This window comes from Falco cherrug, chromosome 5 (genome assembly GCF_023634085.1).
Source record: "Falco cherrug isolate bFalChe1 chromosome 5, bFalChe1.pri, whole genome shotgun sequence".
Classification (NCBI taxonomy): Eukaryota; Metazoa; Chordata; class Aves; order Falconiformes; family Falconidae; genus Falco; species Falco cherrug.
The window spans coordinates 45,090,555-45,110,186 of record NC_073701.1 but is presented as its reverse complement, the minus strand read 5'-3'; the positions used below and the strand labels follow the sequence as shown (position 1 = coordinate 45,110,186).

Below are 19,632 nucleotides of genomic sequence, written 5' to 3'. Positions count from 1 at the left end.
TTCTCATCACAGATCTTGTGGCCTGTCTGAAATAATGGATAGACAGTAGACATTTCTACTAAAAAAGTTTTTTTTCCCTATCCTGAAATTTTGTCTCTTGCTGATCTTCACATGTAAGCAGTAGGCAAATGCTCTATGAATCTAGATTATGCAGACTGGCAGCCCAAATCTGTGTCTTCATCAGAAAATAACCTTCACCAACCAGGGCCAGAACAAGCCTCTCATGGCTGGTTATGTTTCTGGACAGTTGCTCTGTTATCACAAACAAATCCAACAACATGGTGGCTGCACTGGGAGAAGCCTGGTTTGCCAGTCCTGGCAAATTGGCATCCCCTTTGCGGGGGAGGTGGTACCAGGGATACCAGGGTCCTATGTAAGTGGGACGTGTAGATCCTGCTCCAGTAGAAGGCTGCAATGGCCACAGCCAGGGACATGTGCATTTGTGAAAATGGCTTTTGAGGCAGCTCTGCACCTACAGCCTGGGAAGAGATGGTCAGGGGCGTCTAACCGCAGCCTACAACCGTCTGCAGGAGAGGTTACATGGGCGACAGAGCCACGTTCCTCACCGGGGTGGATCACCGAGGAGGAGGGGATGGCTGAACAGCTGCTTGCCAGCCAGCACCGCACTCCGCCGCCGGGCTGCCCGGGGGGCCGCGCACCTCCCTCCTTGCCCGCTCCCGCGGCAGGCATCGGCGGGCCCAGACAGCCCCAGCGCCCGCCTCCAACCGGGCCAGCCTCCGTGGCGCACCACGCAAATGGCAGAGCCGGGGCCGCGCCGGCAGCTCGCTGCCCCGCCTCGGGCGCTGGGGGACGAGACGGCGCTGTCCCGCCGGCGGGGCCGGGCCGGGGCCGGGGCCGGGGCGGCCCCGGGAGCGGGTGGCACCGCCCCAAGATGGCGGAGTACGCGCAGCTGGTGAAGCGGGCGCTGAAGCACCTCGGCGGCCATGGCGGCGTGCGCGGCGCCCTATGGCAGCTGCTGAGGTAACGGCGCCCCCGGAGCAGGCGGCGGGGGGGGCTGCCCGCTCCCGCCTCGCCGCCCCCCGCGGGGTCACCTTGGCGGGTCGCGGCCGCGTTCTGGGCGCCCTGCGAAGCGGGGGTGCCGCGGGCGGGGGGACGGCAGGGGACGGGCGGTGCTGCTCGCCGCCGCTCGGCGCAGCGCCGGGGTGGCCGGCGGGCTCGGCCTGCCGAGCGGCGTGCGGTGCCGGGCCAGGCCCGGGCGAAGGCCGCTCCGTGCGCGCCCCCGAGGGGCGGTGGCCGCTGGCGTCCGGTGGGCAGCGGTTACCGTGCCAGAGCGTTCCCCCGGCAGGCTCCGGCGGGTGGTTTCTCGTCTCCGGGCATCTGAGTGGGTTCCTCCGTGCCGCGCTGTCGGTATTGCCCGGGCAGGTTGCCCCGGTGTCCAGCCTCAGCCCGCCCTAGTCCTGCTGCCGCAGCCGTGCCTGCCGCGGTGACACCGCGCTGCGACCGCCCTCCCGGCCCGGCGGCGCCGCCGATTGCGGCTGCTGCGGGCCGGCCTGCTGCGGTGCGAAGCTGGGGGGCAATTCCCCCGCCTTACCGGCTGTAATTCGTTAACGTATCGAGCCCTGCTCTGCCTCTTGGGCAGCAGGTGGTCACCATTGACCTGTGCCCCGCTTTGGGTGCCCTCAAGCCCCAGTGGCGTTTTGGTCCCCAAGCACAGAACCTTGCACTCACAGGTGTGTAACTTTCTCCTGTGCTTTTTTTCTGCCCACACTTGCATCTCCTCCCTCCCTTGCAAAGGGTATTTTGAATTGTGATGCAGCACCTTGAAGCTCCTCCCGAGCCGGAGGTGCTGTGCACTTTTTTTTCATTCAGGCCCCTTGGGGAGATGTAGGCTGGAACGTGATCCACGTTCAGCACTGTCAGTAAGCTGTGTTACCCTTCTAGTTGGCCTCGAGGAGGTAATGGAACATTTCTGCAGGGTACGGTGGGTGTTGTAGGCCCGACCACACAGCCCAGAAGCCTTTTTTTAATCAGTACTGGGAAGTCAGAGGTATGGGATAGGGAGGATTCGCAAAGTAAAGTTCCCTGCAATATATCAAGGGCTCTTTTGCGCTAGAATAAGTAAGTCAGGTCTTCTGAGCATTGCTGAACACTAACTTATTTATTTTTCTCCCCGGTCATCATAATAGCCCTTTTCCTCTTATTTCTTGCAATTTAAATTGACCTCTTTTGAACAGTTAAAGGTAACATTTTACGCAGTTGCTGATAGGCCTCATTAGTATTTTCATACGGTGGCTTTAGTACTTCTTCGCTTCACTGAAGACAGCTCAGTTCACCTGGTACGTGTTACTTAATTGGCAGTTTGTATTGCCTTGTGACATCCTGATATTTTCCTTCTGATTACGCATGCACACAGTGCTTCAGATCTTACTAGTCTCCAGGTGCATCACCTTATGCTATGACCTTCATAGCACTGAGTTTCATTCCGGTGGTATCACTCCTGAAGACAGTACAGAACCTCCTGTACAGTGATGTGACCTTCATCTGTATGGTAATGCCATAATCTGTCAGATCCCGGTGCTTTTTGGGGGTGGTTTCTGTTTTGTTTTTGTCCTGGTCAGGAACCCTGTAAAGTATTAAATAAGGCTACTAACATCAGCACTCTTTGTGGAACTTCACTAGTAACCTTCAATCAGCTCTGTGTATCTTCCTTCAGCTGAGCATGTTGTGTTCTTCCTGTCAATCAATGTATTGCTCCTTTTACAATTATTATACATTTAAAATTATTTTCTGATTTGTTTTGTGGTACAATAATGCTTTTCTGAAGTCAGCTTGACTTTTGGGAGGTCTCGCCTTTGTATTCCTACTAACTGTGGTGTCAGGCAGCTTCTGGCTTTTCTCTCTCCACTGTAGAAAGCAGCTCTGAGAGACCATCCTCTCGCACAACTTTTAAGAGAGAAATTTCAAGCTGTTAAGTAGTATAAGTTAAGACAATATGCAGTTTCCCTGGCTAGTATTTTTACTATTATTACTCTCTGCCACCCCCACCCCAGGTTGTTTTCTCCACTTTGTTTCCATTCTCAGGCTGTAGCTATTACATTGGCAGTTCTCACGATTAAATGGAACTGTGGGAAAATAGAAGTGTAGAAGAGTTTGAGTATTAGGTTTCACCAGAGTGCCTCTTCCTAAGCACATCTTAATGAATGTCTTGTCAGAGAGGTTTTGTGAGTCAGAGATCACAGGCTGTGTTGACATGTTCTGCCATGCAGAAAAAGGGAACAGGCAAGACGGGAGGCAGTGGGTTTTTTCTTTTTTTTCTTTCAGAAGGCTGAAGTTAGGAGAGAGGTGTGTTAGGTGGAGAATCACACCTGATGCTCATAACCATATCAACCACAAACACAGGTGCTGCCTCCACTTCACACCACTGAATCTTCCATCCCACTCAAGGAATAGACTTTAGCACAGGAAGAGTAATCAAGGTTTATCTTTCTTGGAACAATCTATGTGTTTAAGAAGCAGTTACTGGCAACTTGGCAGAATTATTTACCCTTATCAGGAGTCTCTTTCTCTGCAAGGGTGTTATTCTGATTTTTCCTCCTTTTCTCTGTATGTTTGCTGCTAAGGTGACTGGAACAGGTTTTATGCAGTAGAAGTCAAATTATTAAGAGCCTACATTCCTAGAAAGAGTCTCCTTACTCAAGACTCGGTGAAATTGGCTGGAAAATGTCCTCTGGAAGCCGTAAACACCTCTTAGTGTTTGATACCGGTATTCGGGACGTGAAGTCATGACAAGGGCATAAGAACCCTTGCAAGAAAGAAAGGGGAAGAAGGAAGGGGGAGCAGCACTGAAACGGCTCTTTTTCTGAAGCTGGGAGCTTGGGCTTGGGTAGCTGAGCCAGAAATCTTTAACTGTATCTTTGACAGAGGAGAGCTGTGTTAGAGAATCTTTCTGCCTGGGACTACAGAGGTTTAAAATGACTACTTGGTGGAGTGATTATCACTTTCACGCATCCCAGAGGAAAATTTATTTGTGGGCTATGTAGTTAAAACTCCCAACCAAGGAAGCATGCATGTGCACATTCCTTCTGTCCCTTGGGGTTGAGATGAGTATGTGTATAATACTACAAATAACTAAAACATTTGAGAGTAAACTTTTCTTTATATAATTCTGCCAGGGATATAGTGTCAGTAAAAAGGAAAACAAAGGTGCAGATGTACGGGGAAAAGAGCACTTCAGTAATTTTAAGGTTTTATCAATAAATCACAAGTTCAGTTTAATTATTGATATTGATAATAATGTTAAAATATGTTCTATATAAAGAATCAAAATTGGTATGTTTATCTGGGTCAGTGTTAAGTCTCCTGGAGTGGCAGAGTATGTTCTTGCATCTTTCACGGTTACACAAAAGTTAAAAACTTAACAATTGTAATTCAGGGTTTATCATGTATTTCTTTGGCAAGCAGCTACACTGTCTTAAAACATCGCTGTTCTTCTCCTGCAGGTTAGTTCTCACACATCTGTGTAGGCACTAACCTCCCGTTAGTGAAGCTCCAGAAGCTGCTTCGGTGCTGACTGCTTTCCATGGCAATTCAAGCTGAAATGGTAGTAACAAGTAGTTGAGAAGGATGGTAGTATCTTCAACTAAGTGAATTAACACATGTTTCTGGGACTCTCTTCCACAGTATTTAAGGTTTTGTGGGTGTTAAATTGTGCCATATTGCAGAGTTGCTTTATCTCCCACTATAAAGAGCTTTTAAATAAATAATAGCACCCAGAAGCCTTTTTATATGACTGTTACCCTGTCAGTGGGGTGCACAGTTAAGGCACGCTGAGATTAGTTGCAGGAATTGGTGGTTATGTTTTGCAATCCTTAAGCTTAAATAGCTTTTTTAATAGCTTTACATATATGTGTTTAAGAAGGGGTTTTTTACAGATTTTTAGCAACCTCTAAGAAAACTACCACAATTTCATTCTAAGATGATGTCAGTTGAAACTGTTGTTTTGGGAATTCACAGAGTCAATGATTTGAAGACTGGTACGCTGATAGGAATTGACAAATACGGGAACAAATACTATGAAGATAAAAGAAACTTCTTTGGTATGTATGCTAATGTGAATCCCTCCTGAGTGACTGTCCAGCTTCGTATAGCTTGTGTTGTTTCTGCTAGTGAAATAGAACTTGTTGCCTGCCCAGCTTCTTTGCGTTTGACTTTTGTGAGCCTTAGAGGCAGGGTTCATAGAAATGTTTTGACATTTTCTGTCTCACCTCTGCTTCCCTCAATTCATTGACATAGTCAATCTGAAATAATAAATATGGGATAAATATAAGCCAGTCAGATGTTGTCTGTAGAGTTATGCCTATATGATAATAACATTGAGAGCTGAATTTGGTCCTTGACCTAAAAGCTGATAGCTTAACAAGTGAGGGAAGAAAGCAAACTGCCTCACAGCTGTACTTGCTTACATGGTCACTTCGGGGCAAAGCAATACAGGGTAGCTTAAACTTCCTATTGCCTTAAGTAATGGGATTTTAAATAACATTTTTAGAGTAGTTGAAAAGGTGGCACCTAAAACACTGAAGGTGTCACGTAAGCTGACAGGCTGCTTGGGCCAAGCTCTTCCTGCTGTAGGCTGACTTGTAAGGTGCCTGGGGAAAGCCGTGCTGGTGAGCTTCGCTTGGTAGTTTTATACAGCTGAAACTTAGTTTAATCTTAGATTACTGATAGCGATGTCCTTTTGGAAAAGATTCCTCATAATGGGGGGAAAAAAGATCCCCAAGCCTGTTTCTCTGCCTGAAAGTTTTGTAAGTTCCTATTTCCTGTTACTTATACAGTAGCTAATAATTGCTTCCTTGTGAGAGCGTTAGATTCAGCCGTAGGAAAATACAGTAAAGCAGAAATACAGAAGACTTAGAAAAAGAAAGGCTGAACTGGTTTTGAAATAAGTGCCCATAATGGTAGATCCTTTTAGTCAGAATACTTTTCCTTGTGTTTTCATGAATTCTGATTGTTACATAAATTTTTTTTCCCCTAATACAATATTTCTGTTTGTTTATTTAAGGTCGACACAGATGGGTCATCTATACTAATGAAATGAATGGCAAAAATACCTTTTGGGAAGTTGATGGAAGTATGGTGCCCCCTGAATGGTAAATCATTTAGCTTAATAATGTGGACAGATAGCAGTTGTGTAATTACCTGTACATTTTCTTGTATTACAAAGCGGAATATTTTTTAAAAAATTATAGTAATAAAGTTGTCTTGGACACAGCTATATTACATGTGACCAGAAGATTTCAGACTGATTACTTTTAATTTAGAACCGCATTCATGATGTTATATTGCTTACTGTCCCGACAGTCACGCTCGCTGCTTCTTGGAATGAATGAGAAAAGCATTTTGCTAGCTAAGTTGAGGAGGCCTAACCGATTTTCCAGTTTTCCTTATCAGTTGTGATTCCATCTTAATGGTTTTTCAAAGCCTACAATAACATTGCATACTCGGAGGTAGAAAAAATATTTTTATTAGCCATTGTAGACAAGAACCTAAAGAATGTAAGGCAACAATGGAACATTCCTCAATACACAGCCATCACAGCATAATCTTTTCAACTGATACATGTTGCTGTATGTTGATGAACACCAAAGGGCCGGGATGTCCTGTATGTTGACTGCTACTTGACTATAATTTTTCCTAAGGTTTTAATTTCTGTTCATGCGTTTCAGTAATAATTCTGTGCAACTTTCAGTTCCAGAAGGTGTCTGGCCACGCAGCTGCTAATACTTTTTTTGTTTTCCTAAATAACTCGGGGGGGGGGGGGGGGGGGGGGGAAAACACACACGAAATAAGGTAGCAGTGTATGCTGGCAAAAACAGTATCTGCTCGATTCTTGAAGAGTATGAATAGCATTTCAGCCACAAAGCAGTGAAAGGTGATATAAAGTATTATTATTCCTGTGATAAATGTTCCATGGCAAGGCTGAGATTGATTATCTAACTCCTAAATTGTGGCTCTCACTAGAACATCTGAGAAATGTGTGGGCAGACTGGCTAGGTAGTTAGTGTTGTTTCAGATTCTCCCAGCCTTAAAATTATGTTTAGTGCAGTTAATGCTTTTGTCTGTCTTCTCCAGTTAAGAGCTTAACGGCATTGTTTTTTTGAAGTGACATTAATATATCCAAAACTGGCACATTCATGCCAGTGTGGGGCCACTCCTTGTTACCTGCATAATAACTGCTGTTTGTTTCTAGTTTTTATCCTTTTGCTATGAGACTGTGCCAGTTCTCAGTATTTCCTTTATTTTGAAGCACGTTCTTTTGTTGTTTTTTTTCCCCTTTGCTCATGCTTATGTGTTGTTTATTGTGTCCTTACAAACCTCAGTAAAGGGTTTCTCCCAGAGTATCAGTGTGATGTTTTAGGATTAAGTAGCTTGTTTAGATCACATAAATTAGCGAGGTAGAAAAATTTGTTTTCCTATCGGTGTAGAAAAAATTGTCCTAAAAGCAATGGTAAATACTGCATTATTTTCAAGACTGGTCAGTGCAGTGGGGTAATAAAGGGTAAACAGTCCTGTGTTCTAAGGTATTTTTGTCAAGGAATTTAATTCTTCAGTACTGTTCAGCTTTTTGGTTTGGGTTGGGTTTTTTTGTTGCTCATAATTTTGTATGTTCCATGGCAACCTTAGATGTTTATTCTTATGTAGAATCCTAGCTTTGTGACACTTGTAAATAATTGATGTGTAATTCTATGCTGTTTAGATACATGTTTAAAAATAGAAGTATTGTGACTAGGAATACATGCTGTCTTGAGACTGTATTTTTTTTCATCAGATGGTATACTGTTTTAAAATTTTAACATGTATAGACTTCTGAATTGAGACCATTAATATATTGTAAAAATCGCTGTCAGTGTGATACTGGGGTTGTGCAGCTGTGCAGGGTTTTTTGGACCCAGGCATTTGTTGGAAATAAATTAGGTTGTGTGAAATTACTTCTATTCACAAAGCGATTAATTTGGTCCATAGTATAATAGTATCTGTCCTCTTAGTTGTAAAAAATGTTTACTTCTTAAAGCACTAGCCCTCCTTTCAACAGACAAAAACATGGGATGAGTTTGTCATCATTGGGTCAACTGGGAAGTACCATTGTAACAGCTGGGTTGTGATCTGAATACTTCTAAACACTGATTTTTGACTTCTGGTTTTAGTTAATTCCGCTCAGTAGAGCATTCTGTTGGTATGTTGTACCATGTATGTATGTTGCAGATAGGAGCAGGTTTTACTACATTGTTTATGCTGGAGTAACTTTCAGAAAATAGTTTGCAACTGTCATGCCTAAAGATGACCCTTTTAACAAAATCAAGGTATAAGACTAGGGCTAACTTAGATAGTTCAGGTTTTCCTTTTTTAAATGTTAATGCTAAGTAGTTTGTAATGGTTTTGTAGTACTCTTAGAAAAATCCTACTCTGTGTAGGATTGCACTACTGATTACACCATTTTCTTGAAGTATAAAGAACACTAGCAGATGTGCAGGAAGAACAGTACAAGTCATACTACAGGTTTTTCTCCATGTTTATGGATGTTGAATACACTGTGCGTCCTAAAGTATAATTTTGTGGTCAGTCGTGTGCCTTCAGGATTGTGGAATATGAGTGATGTTGAAATACAGTCAGATGGACCTCATCATGTGTGATGAATTGGAAAAAAACATTTTTATATACTGAAAAGTTCTGAAAACAACTGTGGAAAAAATAAAATGAGAATTCATTTAGCTATCCTTTACCACCTTATGTCAGATACTAAAGAAAAGGAAAAAGCAGCCAGAAAAAACATCTCTTATGTAATAACATATATTGTAGTATCATTTTTAGGAACTGCTGAATATTTTTGGTGTTCTGAAATAATTGATGTGATGTCTTTTGACAACGGATGTACTGAAACCACAGTCTGAAGGAAATCAACAGAGTTGTTTTGACATACATCCACTATATAGGGAATTGAGACTGTTGCATTTTTAAAATATTGCCATACCAGAATATGTGGGCTTGTGGTTTATTCTGATTTAGTTGTGTTATTTAACCTCTTTGCTGCTCTGGGTTTTCTTTTCTTATCTTCAAAGTCAAGATGTTAGTTGTACTTCATTGGAGACAAGTTAATTAGAAAATTTTTACAATTCCCTCAATACTTGCATTGGGAATTACTAGTATTAATCTTCTTGTAATGCTATACAAGATATTCGGCACCTTTTCTTTCCCCCTACACAAAGACATCTTTTACACAGAAGAGCCAAAATACCTGTTTCATCTCCTACTGTTCAGAGCATGTTGTTTGCAGGAAATTAGTACTTCCATTGTTGGACACACTGAGCATGCTCTGCAAGCATAGAAACAATAAAAGTTGAATCTGTTTATGCCAGTGCCTGTGTGCCCTCTGTTTAGTGCTTTCATAGATGTTTCCATTACAGGATTGCTCTAATTTTGGGGCTGTGTGTTGAGGTTGTTTCCATTTTACTGTTACGTTAGAAGGCCCACTATTTCCTTTAGTTTATCCTTCTTTCATCTCCCAACCTAAAAAATACTACAGTTTAGCAAATCACCTCCAGGAGCCCCAGGGGGTACTTCTATACGACTGGCATATGCTGCTTCATGCATGTGCTCACGTTCACAGGTAGTCACAACTTACGTACAGATACACTCATTACAACCAAAACTTTTTCCTGTTTGCTCAAAAATAATGAAGAATCAAGCAGGAAGATGATACAGATAAATCACTTTCAGGTTTAATATTTTATACTTTTGGCTCTAAAAAAGCTTTTGAAAGGTTTTAGGGAAGAAAAAGCGTTAAGATGAAAAGGAACATGTGACCTCTTGGGAGTCCTTGAGCAGCTCGTGAGTACTAGTTAGGGTGCCTAAAGTATTTTCACAGACAGAATTTTCATAGTAAAAACCAGCTATCTTGGCTATGTACTACTTGATAGTAATGCAGTTTGCTCTCTTCCTAGGACAAGGGCTGTAGGGGTTCTAGTTCTCTCCATCTACCCTCCCACCTGCCCCAGTAGAAGCAGGCTTGGATCACGGTCAAGCTGAAGCCTAAAATGTTAGTGAGGAAGTGTGCTTAAAGCAGCGTTAGCTTTTTCCCACCTTAATCAAAGGCTGCACAGGGAAGTGAAATATTAGGGGTGTAAAATATAGAGGAATCAAAGAACTCTATGCAGCTTTTTTCATGAACGTTACTACTAGCTGCAGGTTATCTGCACTCGTAAGTTTGGCAACATAGCAAGTTGCATTGTCTTGCTTCATGATCACAAGAGGAAAAGGAGTGAAATCATACGGCTGTGTGCAGAGACAGAGGGCAGGACCGTGCTCTTCTGGCACCTACAGCCTCTTTATGGTATGCAGGAGGAGAGCAACTGGCAGCGCTGCAGGATGATCTAGGTGTTACGGGGACGGCAGGTTGAGTAAGTCCATGTAGTGCTAAGAAGAAACATGGCATCCTGAGAAGTAGAAAGAATTACTGCCTGCACTTACACTGCAGTGACTCATCCTTTCTGCTTATTACCAGAAAGACTTATGTAGGGTATAGCGTTTTGACTCTGGGTACTGTGCTCTTAAAAAACCCGAACAACAAATACACACATGGAGCAATGGAAGAAGACTGGGGAAGAGCAGCAAGAACAGTCAGACATCTGAGGAAAGTTGGAAAGAATTTGGATTGCTTAAAAAGGAGGGGAAATGACCATGGATATAATCTTAAACCATTTAATCTCTTGCGGAAGGGAAAGGCATAGTCTTGCCTTCCACAGATAGATGGGTAGAATAAGTAGTAGTAAGTTTAAATTACAGAAGTGATACAGGTTGGACATTACTATCCTTACCGCTAAAAAGTTCTACTCATCTTCACTGGCGTAACTTGGTTTGGGAAGATGAGCAAGCCAGCGTTACAGCAACTGTGTAACAACTTAAGCAGGTCTCTTCTGGGAGCGGTGTGGATGTACTTGATGCTTGCTTGGGCCTAAAGCATTTCCCTTCCAGACTTTTATTTCTTGATTCTTTGATCCTCACAATTAAGATGAAGGGAGAGGACTGAGTATTTCAGTGTGCTTAATGTGTTTGGGATCAGAGGAGCAAATAGCAATTTCCCCCACCCCACCCCCCAAAGTTCCTATGTCAGTCTTGATCTTCAGGTTTTGTTCACATCTCACGGAAAAGTTCCCCATGTGTCTGTTTATTCCTGCCATAGGCTCCTATTTGCTATTCAGTCATCACGAAGTACCTGAAGATTGGAAGAGCACAAGTTTGTACTTGGAGGATTCTGGGAGGTTCAGCTTGAGCCCGCTGAGGGGGAGCATCTTGGAACTCAGTTTTCCGCTTTCAACACAGTTATGCTGTGGAGTAAGGCTTCCTTTGGAGAGTATGTAAAATCCAGCAAGTTAAGGCCTGATATCTAGACACCAGGTGTGCTACATTCAAAGCCTTCTGTAGCTGTCCTCACACTGTTCATTTACCGTTTATCTGGTTTAATGTAATTTAGTTTGTGTTTTGGCCAAATACTTTGCAAAAGCAAACCAAGAACTGGTGTATGTGTACAAACTAGTTAAAAAGAATTTGCTCTTTCAATATATTTTGTCCTGTGGGGAAAGAAGAGCTGTAATTTGAGAATAGTTTTTTTCCTTTTGCAGGGACAATTAATGTTGCCAGCACCGTCCTATATATATGTAACATCTGTCCTGTACTTTGATATTTATTTCCTTGTGGTGCAAGTCTGACAACTTTGGAAGAAGCTTCAGGAGTGCTAACTTCATACAATGAAATATTTCAAATTTAACTTCAGTTTAATAATCTACATCGTCTTTGTTAGTTGATCTGACAGCCGAAGAAGGGAGGAATGTAGCATCCCAGACTTGAAAGTGCCAGCATACTAAGAAATGTAAAGAAATGTGCTATTCTCCTGTAAAACTGCTGCTTTTCAAGTCTGCTGAGGAAAAAAAAAAATGAATAGAAAAGGAAGGGGTTTCAAGATTTCCATCCTTTCAGTAGCTTCACAATAAATCTGTGGGGTTTATAGCTAGATTAAATCCTAGTGTGGTGTTTTCAGGTAGATGAGATGCTGTCTCATTACTGTACAGTGGTATCATATAGTGGCTTGCATGAGAAACCAAAGTTATCTCCCATGTGTAAACCAATAAAAACATGTTTCTTCTCCCTTTTTCCTTCTCTTTCCATTCTTCTCTGCCCATTGACAGTAACGCACGTCTTCTCATTTGTCTTACTGCAACATGGTTAACTAGTTGAAAAAAGTGGATGCTAACACATTGGTAAATATCCTGAACTTGCGTAGATGGTGCCTGAACCTTGCAGATGCACATATGGTAGTAGCTACGGAGTTTGTGTAGCGTCAGTTCTTGTTTGACAGCTTGTACATCATATAGTTGGCTTTGGTCCCTTGTAGCTTCAGTTTGAAATCTCCTTGCTTTTAAATATTTGTCTAAGATGTGGGAGAAAATTCTACATAGTCTTGAGAGCATTTAAAGATACTTTGAGGTGTCTTGCATCTGTTTACCCAAGGAAAAGTCCAGAGGTTTTGCTAGCCTCGGTCCTTGGTGGTGACTCTGCTCTGTGATTCAGAAAGCTGCTTCAGCCTCTTCAAAGCTTCTGCTAGCCTGATTTTCTTTGCTTCATGTAAGTTATCTGCTTCTTTGTAGGTTTTAAGTCATTAATTCCTTTTGAATCCTGTTTTTCCATGCATGGATTTATAGGCAGAGTTTGTATAGAAATCTGGCCATCTGCAAGACATAAAATCTCTTTATTCATGCTGTTCAATCTATTGCATGAACAGCTTTTCTTCAGCATCTGGGAGTAGAGTCTATGAGACATCAGGGCTTCAAAGGACTCTTTGAGGGAGGCTGTCAAGGGGAAAGCCTTCCCAAAATAAAAGTTTTCGGATTTTATGTTTTTTTGCTTAAGTGGAGAGAACAGGAGACTGCAAACCGCAGTGCTTTTGTAAGTCGTATGTTGGGCTTCTGAGGTGAATCTGTTGTGACCAGGCTTAAGCCCTGAAACTCTTAAATATAATCATACTTAATAGTGGTTGGACTAAAGAAACTTCCGAAATTTCTTCAGGTATTTCAATACCTGTGACTGTACTGACATGTCTTGTAAGCAAGCGATTCTATTGCTAATTTCCAGTGAGAAAATGCGGTTTAAGGATTGGGTTTGATACTGAGATGAAATCAGGCTCCAATTTAAATAGATCAGCATAGAACTTCAGAAAATCCTGAAAGCAACTACGTTATTTACTCCAAAATACTGTATCTTAAAAGACTTTATGGATTTTGTCTTAGAAAAGCTGCAAACAATAGTTTAAATGACAAAATAAAACTATTCTGTTAAATGAGTAAATAACTCAATGTTGTGATAATTTTTCCAACGTTTCAAGGAGCAAGTCTGTGACATAAGTACAGTTGTGATGACAGAGGTGCTGGAGTCATGCAGGTGTGAAATCTAGTTGATTTTAACTGAGCTTTAATATAGTTCTTGTGCTCCACCTGCTTCAGCCTGTCTTTCAGGGCCTTTGTAACTGCATTTCTGTCCGAGAAGACAATTTTTTTGCCTTGTTGGTGTGCATGACCCTTGGGGGAGTGGTGAGGCGTGGCGACAGGTGCATGAATAGGGTTTTGTGTGCAGGGTCCCTACCCACTATTACCAGAAGCATCACTAGGTGAAGGTGTGTGACTAAGTGCCTCTATATGTTATGGTAAGCAGTTTTGAAAAGCTGTGGCTCCTCTGGAGTGTACAAGGAAGCGTTTTGAGGTGCAGTACTTAAGTCAGTATTGGCAGAATGTGTATGGGTACATGGACTGTTCTCTTCCCCTTCCTCCCATGCCACCAACTGTGTTTGTGTCAGCAATGGAGAGCCAGCTGCTGGCTATGAGCGTTATGATCCCACCTCTGTCAAGGTAGCTTTTTGCAGCGTTTCTGCCAACTTTGATGCTAGCCATGATAGGACACGTGCTATCTCAGGTGGTGTGAAGCACGGTAGTACACAGAATTCTTGTAATAGGCATGAATGGGGAGGGGGAGTTCACCTAAGGTCAGAGCTTTGTGTAATGTGGCCAGGCCATTTCAGAGGCTGGTAATACCAGGTTTAAAATCCAGCAAGGCCTGATCCTGTATGCTCAGACCACATTGCAGTTAGTAGTGCTGTGGGGCTGCTGCCTTCCAGACAGAAATAGTTACCCACATCTTCTTTATTGAATAGAAGTAGTGGGAAATGTGTACTTCAGATGACACCAGACTTACAAAGGAGAGGTGGGGAGAGGAAGAGAGACATCTCTTGCGCATTCATGTTATTGGGTCACTTTGTCTGAACTTTCAGACTCCTGAGTAGATGATTTTTCCTATAGGAGGCCATTCTTTACCTCTAAACAAGGTTTTTCTTATTAATTTTAAAGGATGTTATGGTTCCATCTGGTTTTGTATTCAAGCCAGTTTCCTGGCAGTCCCTAGTCCTACAGTGTGTGGCTTTCATTTGGGGTTTTCATTTGTTTTTTACTTACAGAAAATGAACACATGGCTGACTTTTTTTAAAGTGAGATTTTTGTACTACAGTTGTATCCAAAGTTGTGAGTCTTTCTGAAATAAATGACTAGAAGCTATTTGACTGAAAAGATAATCAACCTTCTGTAGAGCTCTGCAGGTTTAGAATATACTTGTCAGTAATTTCTCACTGCTTTTATTGTAGTTCTGTTTTGCTGTATCAAGGAAGTGTGTTGGATTTGTTGCTGAAGGCTGAAGATGCAATTTTTAGGCTTTCTAATAACTGAAATGGAAGATTTCTTATTTTTAGGTCAAGTCTTTGGCAGAAGCCTCTTTAATTCTACCTGAGTAAAAAATACGTAAGCTTGCAAAAAAAGTCATAACCTCACTTCTGTCATAACTGTATGCAGTATGAAGTACATGTAAACTGGCAAACAATTAAAATGTTATTCAGGTTTGAAAGTTGTTTTAGGCACTGAAATAGAAAAGAGATTAAATCAATTCAGTTGATCCCTGCTGTAGCATTTTAGTAAATTGTTATGGAAAATACTTTGCTTGATCATTAGTGGTTTTTGCACAGAGGAGGATTGACATTTAGTTCATGGGTAAAGGATAATCACTATAATCACTTGGTATTTACCCCATTACTGATTGGCATTAATCATTTTATCGTACAGTCAGTAAACACTTAGGTGATTGTTCTAGGTGAACCTGCATCATTAAACCATATCCCAAGTGATCCATGTCCTCATGAGTGCTTTGGAGATAGTATTGAAATTGTTGTGCAGCATAGTCTTCTGGTAATTAAAAACAAAACAAAACAAAAAAAACAATACACACACACACCCCCAAAACACCCCGGACAACAAAATGAAACCTTGTGGTTTTGTCATTTGTAGTGCCTACCTTGAGCTGGCTGGCTGGTGAAGGCCATACAAACAAGTTACAATGAAATATTCTCTGCCCAAATACTAAGCATACAGAGCAGGAGATTCAGACTCAGGTGTGCTTTTATTAACTTGCAAGCAGAACTGTTACTTACCAGTTATGTTTGTGTAATTACTTTAAATCTGTATCCTGTAGTCTTATTCAAAGTCATACTGAATTAAAATTATTTTTTCCCCCTTCTCAAAATAAATACTTGGTGTCCCTTAAGAGGAACCCCAGGAGTCAGGAGGAAGGCTTGTAATGGATCGTGTAATGTTCCTTAATAACAGTGTGTCTTTTTCCTCTTAAGGCATCGCTGGCTTCACTCAATGACAGATGACCCTCCAACTACTCATCCACCAGTTGCTCGTAAATTTATCTGGGAGAACCATAAATTCAATCTGAGTGGCACTCCCCAACAGTATGTACCTTATTCTACTACTCGCAAGAAGATACAAGAGTGGATCCCACCTACAACAGCTAGCAAATAGCAACAAAAAATGTGACTTGCCTCAGCTTTGGCTGAATTTACACTGAAGTGTAAATTGTATTTTCACTGGTTTTGTTCAAAATAAAAGCCTCCTGTAACAGCTGTAGTTTAGTATATTTAATTGGGGGGGGAAAAAAGTGAGAAAACAGGAAGAGGTAGAGGACAGAATACATGACGAGTCTTAATCTCATCAAGATACTGGGCTTTTTGTCTTATTGTTAGTGGCTCTTGTCTTCACATAAGCAGCTCTCAAACTCATTTTAGCATGTCACCGTTCATGTCAGAGTCACTTCTCACATTTGTACCATTCAACAGAATACAGATATAAATTTGAAATACAGGATTCTCATCTTCAACATTATCCTTTGATAATTATCAAAGGATGTGATAACATTATCAACATTGTCTGTGTGTGGCAAATAACGTACTATTTTAGGAAGCCATTTCTTTGAGTATTTATAAGACAAGTTAGAATAATAAGGCAAATCAAGGATTGTAGTTTTTATTCTTAAATTCTTAGTAATGCATGCATACTCGTGCACGTTTACAGTATGGTGTGATGCATAATATAAAACTCCCTAATCGCCACCCCAGTGGCCACGCTATTGGCTCTGTGCTGTGTTCTTTTCCTTCTCATCCCCACCTGACAGGGTCACTTAACCCCCAGTTGCCTCCTATTAAATCCAGATCCGTAATAATTTGTTATTTGAAGTTGGGGGGTTTAGCTTTAATTGCTTTAAACTAGTTCTAGTCTTTAAATTAGTAGGAAGTAATGCTTACTGAGATCTCTTAGCCTATCTAATTAAAAAAGAATAATGTTTAATTTACTTTGTCAACAAAAGTACAGAGCACAACCCAAAAGCAATTTGAGCCGTACTGAGCAGCGTACATTTTCGTCTTGATAGATTATTTGACCTTAAGAGCCAAGCTTGCCCTAGTGCTGCTGAAGAGCTTCATTACTAACACACATCTAGACATGCCCTGCAGGCACAAACCTGGGTAGAGCAATTAACTCTATTAGTTTTAGCCTCTACTTTTTCATGCATTTTCTACCTATTTCATTCCTCTTCCTTCTTTGTCCTGTGGACTTTTTTGGATTGCAGCCTAAATGGGTCAGGAGGTACAGCTGAGAATAAGCCTCTATTCAGGGGACAGAGAGGGATACAGTAACTCTTCCTACACCTCCTGTGCTGAAGAAAGATGCCTCGGAGCTTGTTTGTCCTTTTTTTTTTGTTTTTGTTTTTGTCAGCTGGGACAGAAACATCATTGAGGGAGCAAACAGTTTTGAACAGCTTTGTGTGCAGCAATACTCGACAGAAAGGCAGGAAAACGGGCTTGTCCTCCTGCCCGGCTGGGCTGAAGCAAGCCTAGGACTTAGTAGCTCAGTTTGGTAAGTATCTGTCCTGTTCCTGGGGAGGAGAAGCCTGCTCATCTTGCTTTAATCAGCAGGAACCACAAATTCTTGATTTGAAATGCAGAATTTCACTGACATCCTTTGTAACATTGCTTCTCCAAGGTAGATTGTGTAAGGCACGTACAGGAAATGAAGCATATGCAGAAAAATCAGCAGTCTTCTGCAGGGTGCTTTGTAAATGCTTCTGTGATTCAGTCTATTTTTCAGCAACCTAATCCTAATTTGTTTATGGAAGTTCACCTTTGCTGGTGACATCTGCCTCAGTATCCAGGCTCAGTTGCTGTCTGGTCTAAATGACATTTTAAATGCCAAGCCAGCCAAGTGTCACAGCAGATGGTGTCTTCAGCCAAGTGCAACTGAAGCACTGACAGGAATATTCTGCTTTCACTAAATGTGAGTTTTAGAAGAGGCAACTTACTGACATGGGAACCATCTCAATAAGAAGACAAGTAGCTCTTCCAGCAATAACAGAGTGCTGAAATTCACTTTTTAAAAATTGTGTCTTTACCAGTGGTTTTCCACATCCCCATGGTCTAGGGGAGCCCTTTGCTGTAGCTACCTCCTGGTCATTGCTGTGCTGACGGCATGCTCGGCTCAGCTCCGTGCGTTGCTGTGGAGCCCTTCTCTCAACGGGGCACTGCATCATCCCTCGCTGCTGCCTGGGGCTGCGCCACTGCCTGATACAGCCAAAACTGGCCACGAGACATCGGGGTGGAGAACGACAGAGAAAGGAGCTTCAGGAGGCCATCTCCCCACGTGAAGATCCCAGAAACAATAGGACAACACAGGGGCGTGCAACGCGGCCTTACAGCAGCTGCACCGCCAGCCACACGTGCCTGCCGTGTACCGCGTTCATCACCCCTGCCAAGCTGGCTGGCATCGTGCAGCGACACAGGCTGCCCTGTCACCATCACGAGGGGTGACCCTTGGCCAGCAGAGTTCATCAAGACCCTGGCAGTCCAACAGCCCAGGTGAGCACAACACAGTAAAAGTAAGCGGGCTCCATTAGCAGGATCCGTTGGCAGCACACTGCTCGCTAAGCCTCCAGATTTCATCTTTACAACCTGAAAATTATGCTGCCTGCACAGGCGTGGAGCAGGTGGAGATTGCCTGGCAGATGGAGGACCTGTGCTGTAGGTGAGTACAAACAACGCTGTTTTTCAAGTGCTTTCAAGACTTGGTGGTGGTGGTGATGTTCAGAGCAGCTAGTGAATCCGCTGTAGATGTTTGGCAAAACGTTACTTCAGCAGATGAGGTGGGTGGAGGGGAGAGGCCGCACCAGCATCGCACTGAAGAGCTCGCAGAAACAAGTTAATATTCCATAACCATTTCTAGCTACAGCAAGAGGAGAAATTTTTACAGGCAAGGACATCTTAGACCATATTTGAAGTCTGGAAGGAGAGGGGAGGAGGCCTTGTGCAAGCGCCTGCTGTACGGACTCCTGCACGCTGCACCCACCTGGCTCCTTGAGGGCACACTGAGAACGTTCAGACACTCTCCACCGTATGTTTCTGTGTCATAAAAGCTCAGGCTTCCATTTTTGGAGTGTTTCCTGCTAAGGTTAGTGCTGGGAAGCAGTCTTGAGTGGGAATTACAAGGATTATCGTTTAGGATACTGTTGGAAGTCATCAGTCCAGAAAGCCGGGGTGTGTATTTTCCACAGCTGTGGTGCGTTCAGAGTGAAACCTTTGAGTTCCTAGTTGTGGGGCTTATTCTGCTGGCAGCCGAGGGGGAGAGAGGGAACAGATCCTTGCTTTGCTAGGAGGTTAAACCTCATCCTTCCTGCAGTGTTTGCAAGGGATGCACACAAGCAGGTACTTCGAGGTTAGGGGAGAGAGGGGGGAGGAAGCAGCAGCCTTTAAATGGCATTCAGGTTCCTCATGCAAATCCCACAGTAAATACTGGATTATGCTGGAGGAAGTCTATCTCAGCGGAATTGATCAGAGCAATGCATGTCAGCGGGGAAGTACCGAGCAGGGATTTCCTCCTGGAGACCTGCTGAGCATCGAACACCACTCTCCGGTTCCCAAGCAGAGCAGGGCCCATGCGTTGGAGCTAATGGTGGCTCTTGCTTCCACACATAGGGTCCAGGAAGGGGAGGGCTTGGCTTTGCGTGCCGTTCTCAGCTGCCAGCAGGAGCACAGCCCACAGAGGATCTCCGAGCTCCTAGAGACTTCCCTTTGCTGAAGAGCCAAAACCAGGTCTGGCCATTTCATTTACTCATGTCTTCAAGTCACTTGAACCCACGTAATAGCATTTCCCAGACTCATGAATTTTGCAGGCACTCTTAGCTTTGTTGGTATGTGACGAA

The 19,632-nt window shown here is 43.0% G+C and overlaps 1 protein-coding gene across 1 annotated transcript; it reads left to right on the top strand.

Annotated features, from left to right (window-relative positions):
- Positions 1-838: 838 nt before the first annotated feature.
- NDUFA12 (NADH:ubiquinone oxidoreductase subunit A12) lies at positions 839-16,007 on the top strand. Its single transcript, XM_055712009.1, has 4 exons — positions 839-981; positions 4,975-5,057; positions 6,020-6,107; positions 15,728-16,007. Exons 1-4 carry the CDS (start codon positions 893-895, stop codon positions 15,906-15,908), a joined length of 441 nt encoding a protein of 146 aa, XP_055567984.1. The 5' UTR covers positions 839-892; the 3' UTR covers positions 15,909-16,007.
- The last annotated feature ends 3,625 nt before the right edge of the window (positions 16,008-19,632 follow it).

Excerpts from the sequence above, each read along its gene's own strand:
- NDUFA12 (XM_055712009.1), top strand. The coding sequence starts at position 893 with ATGGCGGAGTACGCGCAGCTGGTGAAGCGGGCGCTGAAGCACCTCGGC. Across the intron at positions 982-4,974 it reads GCCCTATGGCAGCTGCTGAG|AGTCAATGATTTGAAGACTG; the intron begins GTAACGGCGCCC and ends GGGAATTCACAG. Across the intron at positions 5,058-6,019 it reads AGATAAAAGAAACTTCTTTG|GTCGACACAGATGGGTCATC; the intron begins GTATGTATGCTA and ends TGTTTATTTAAG.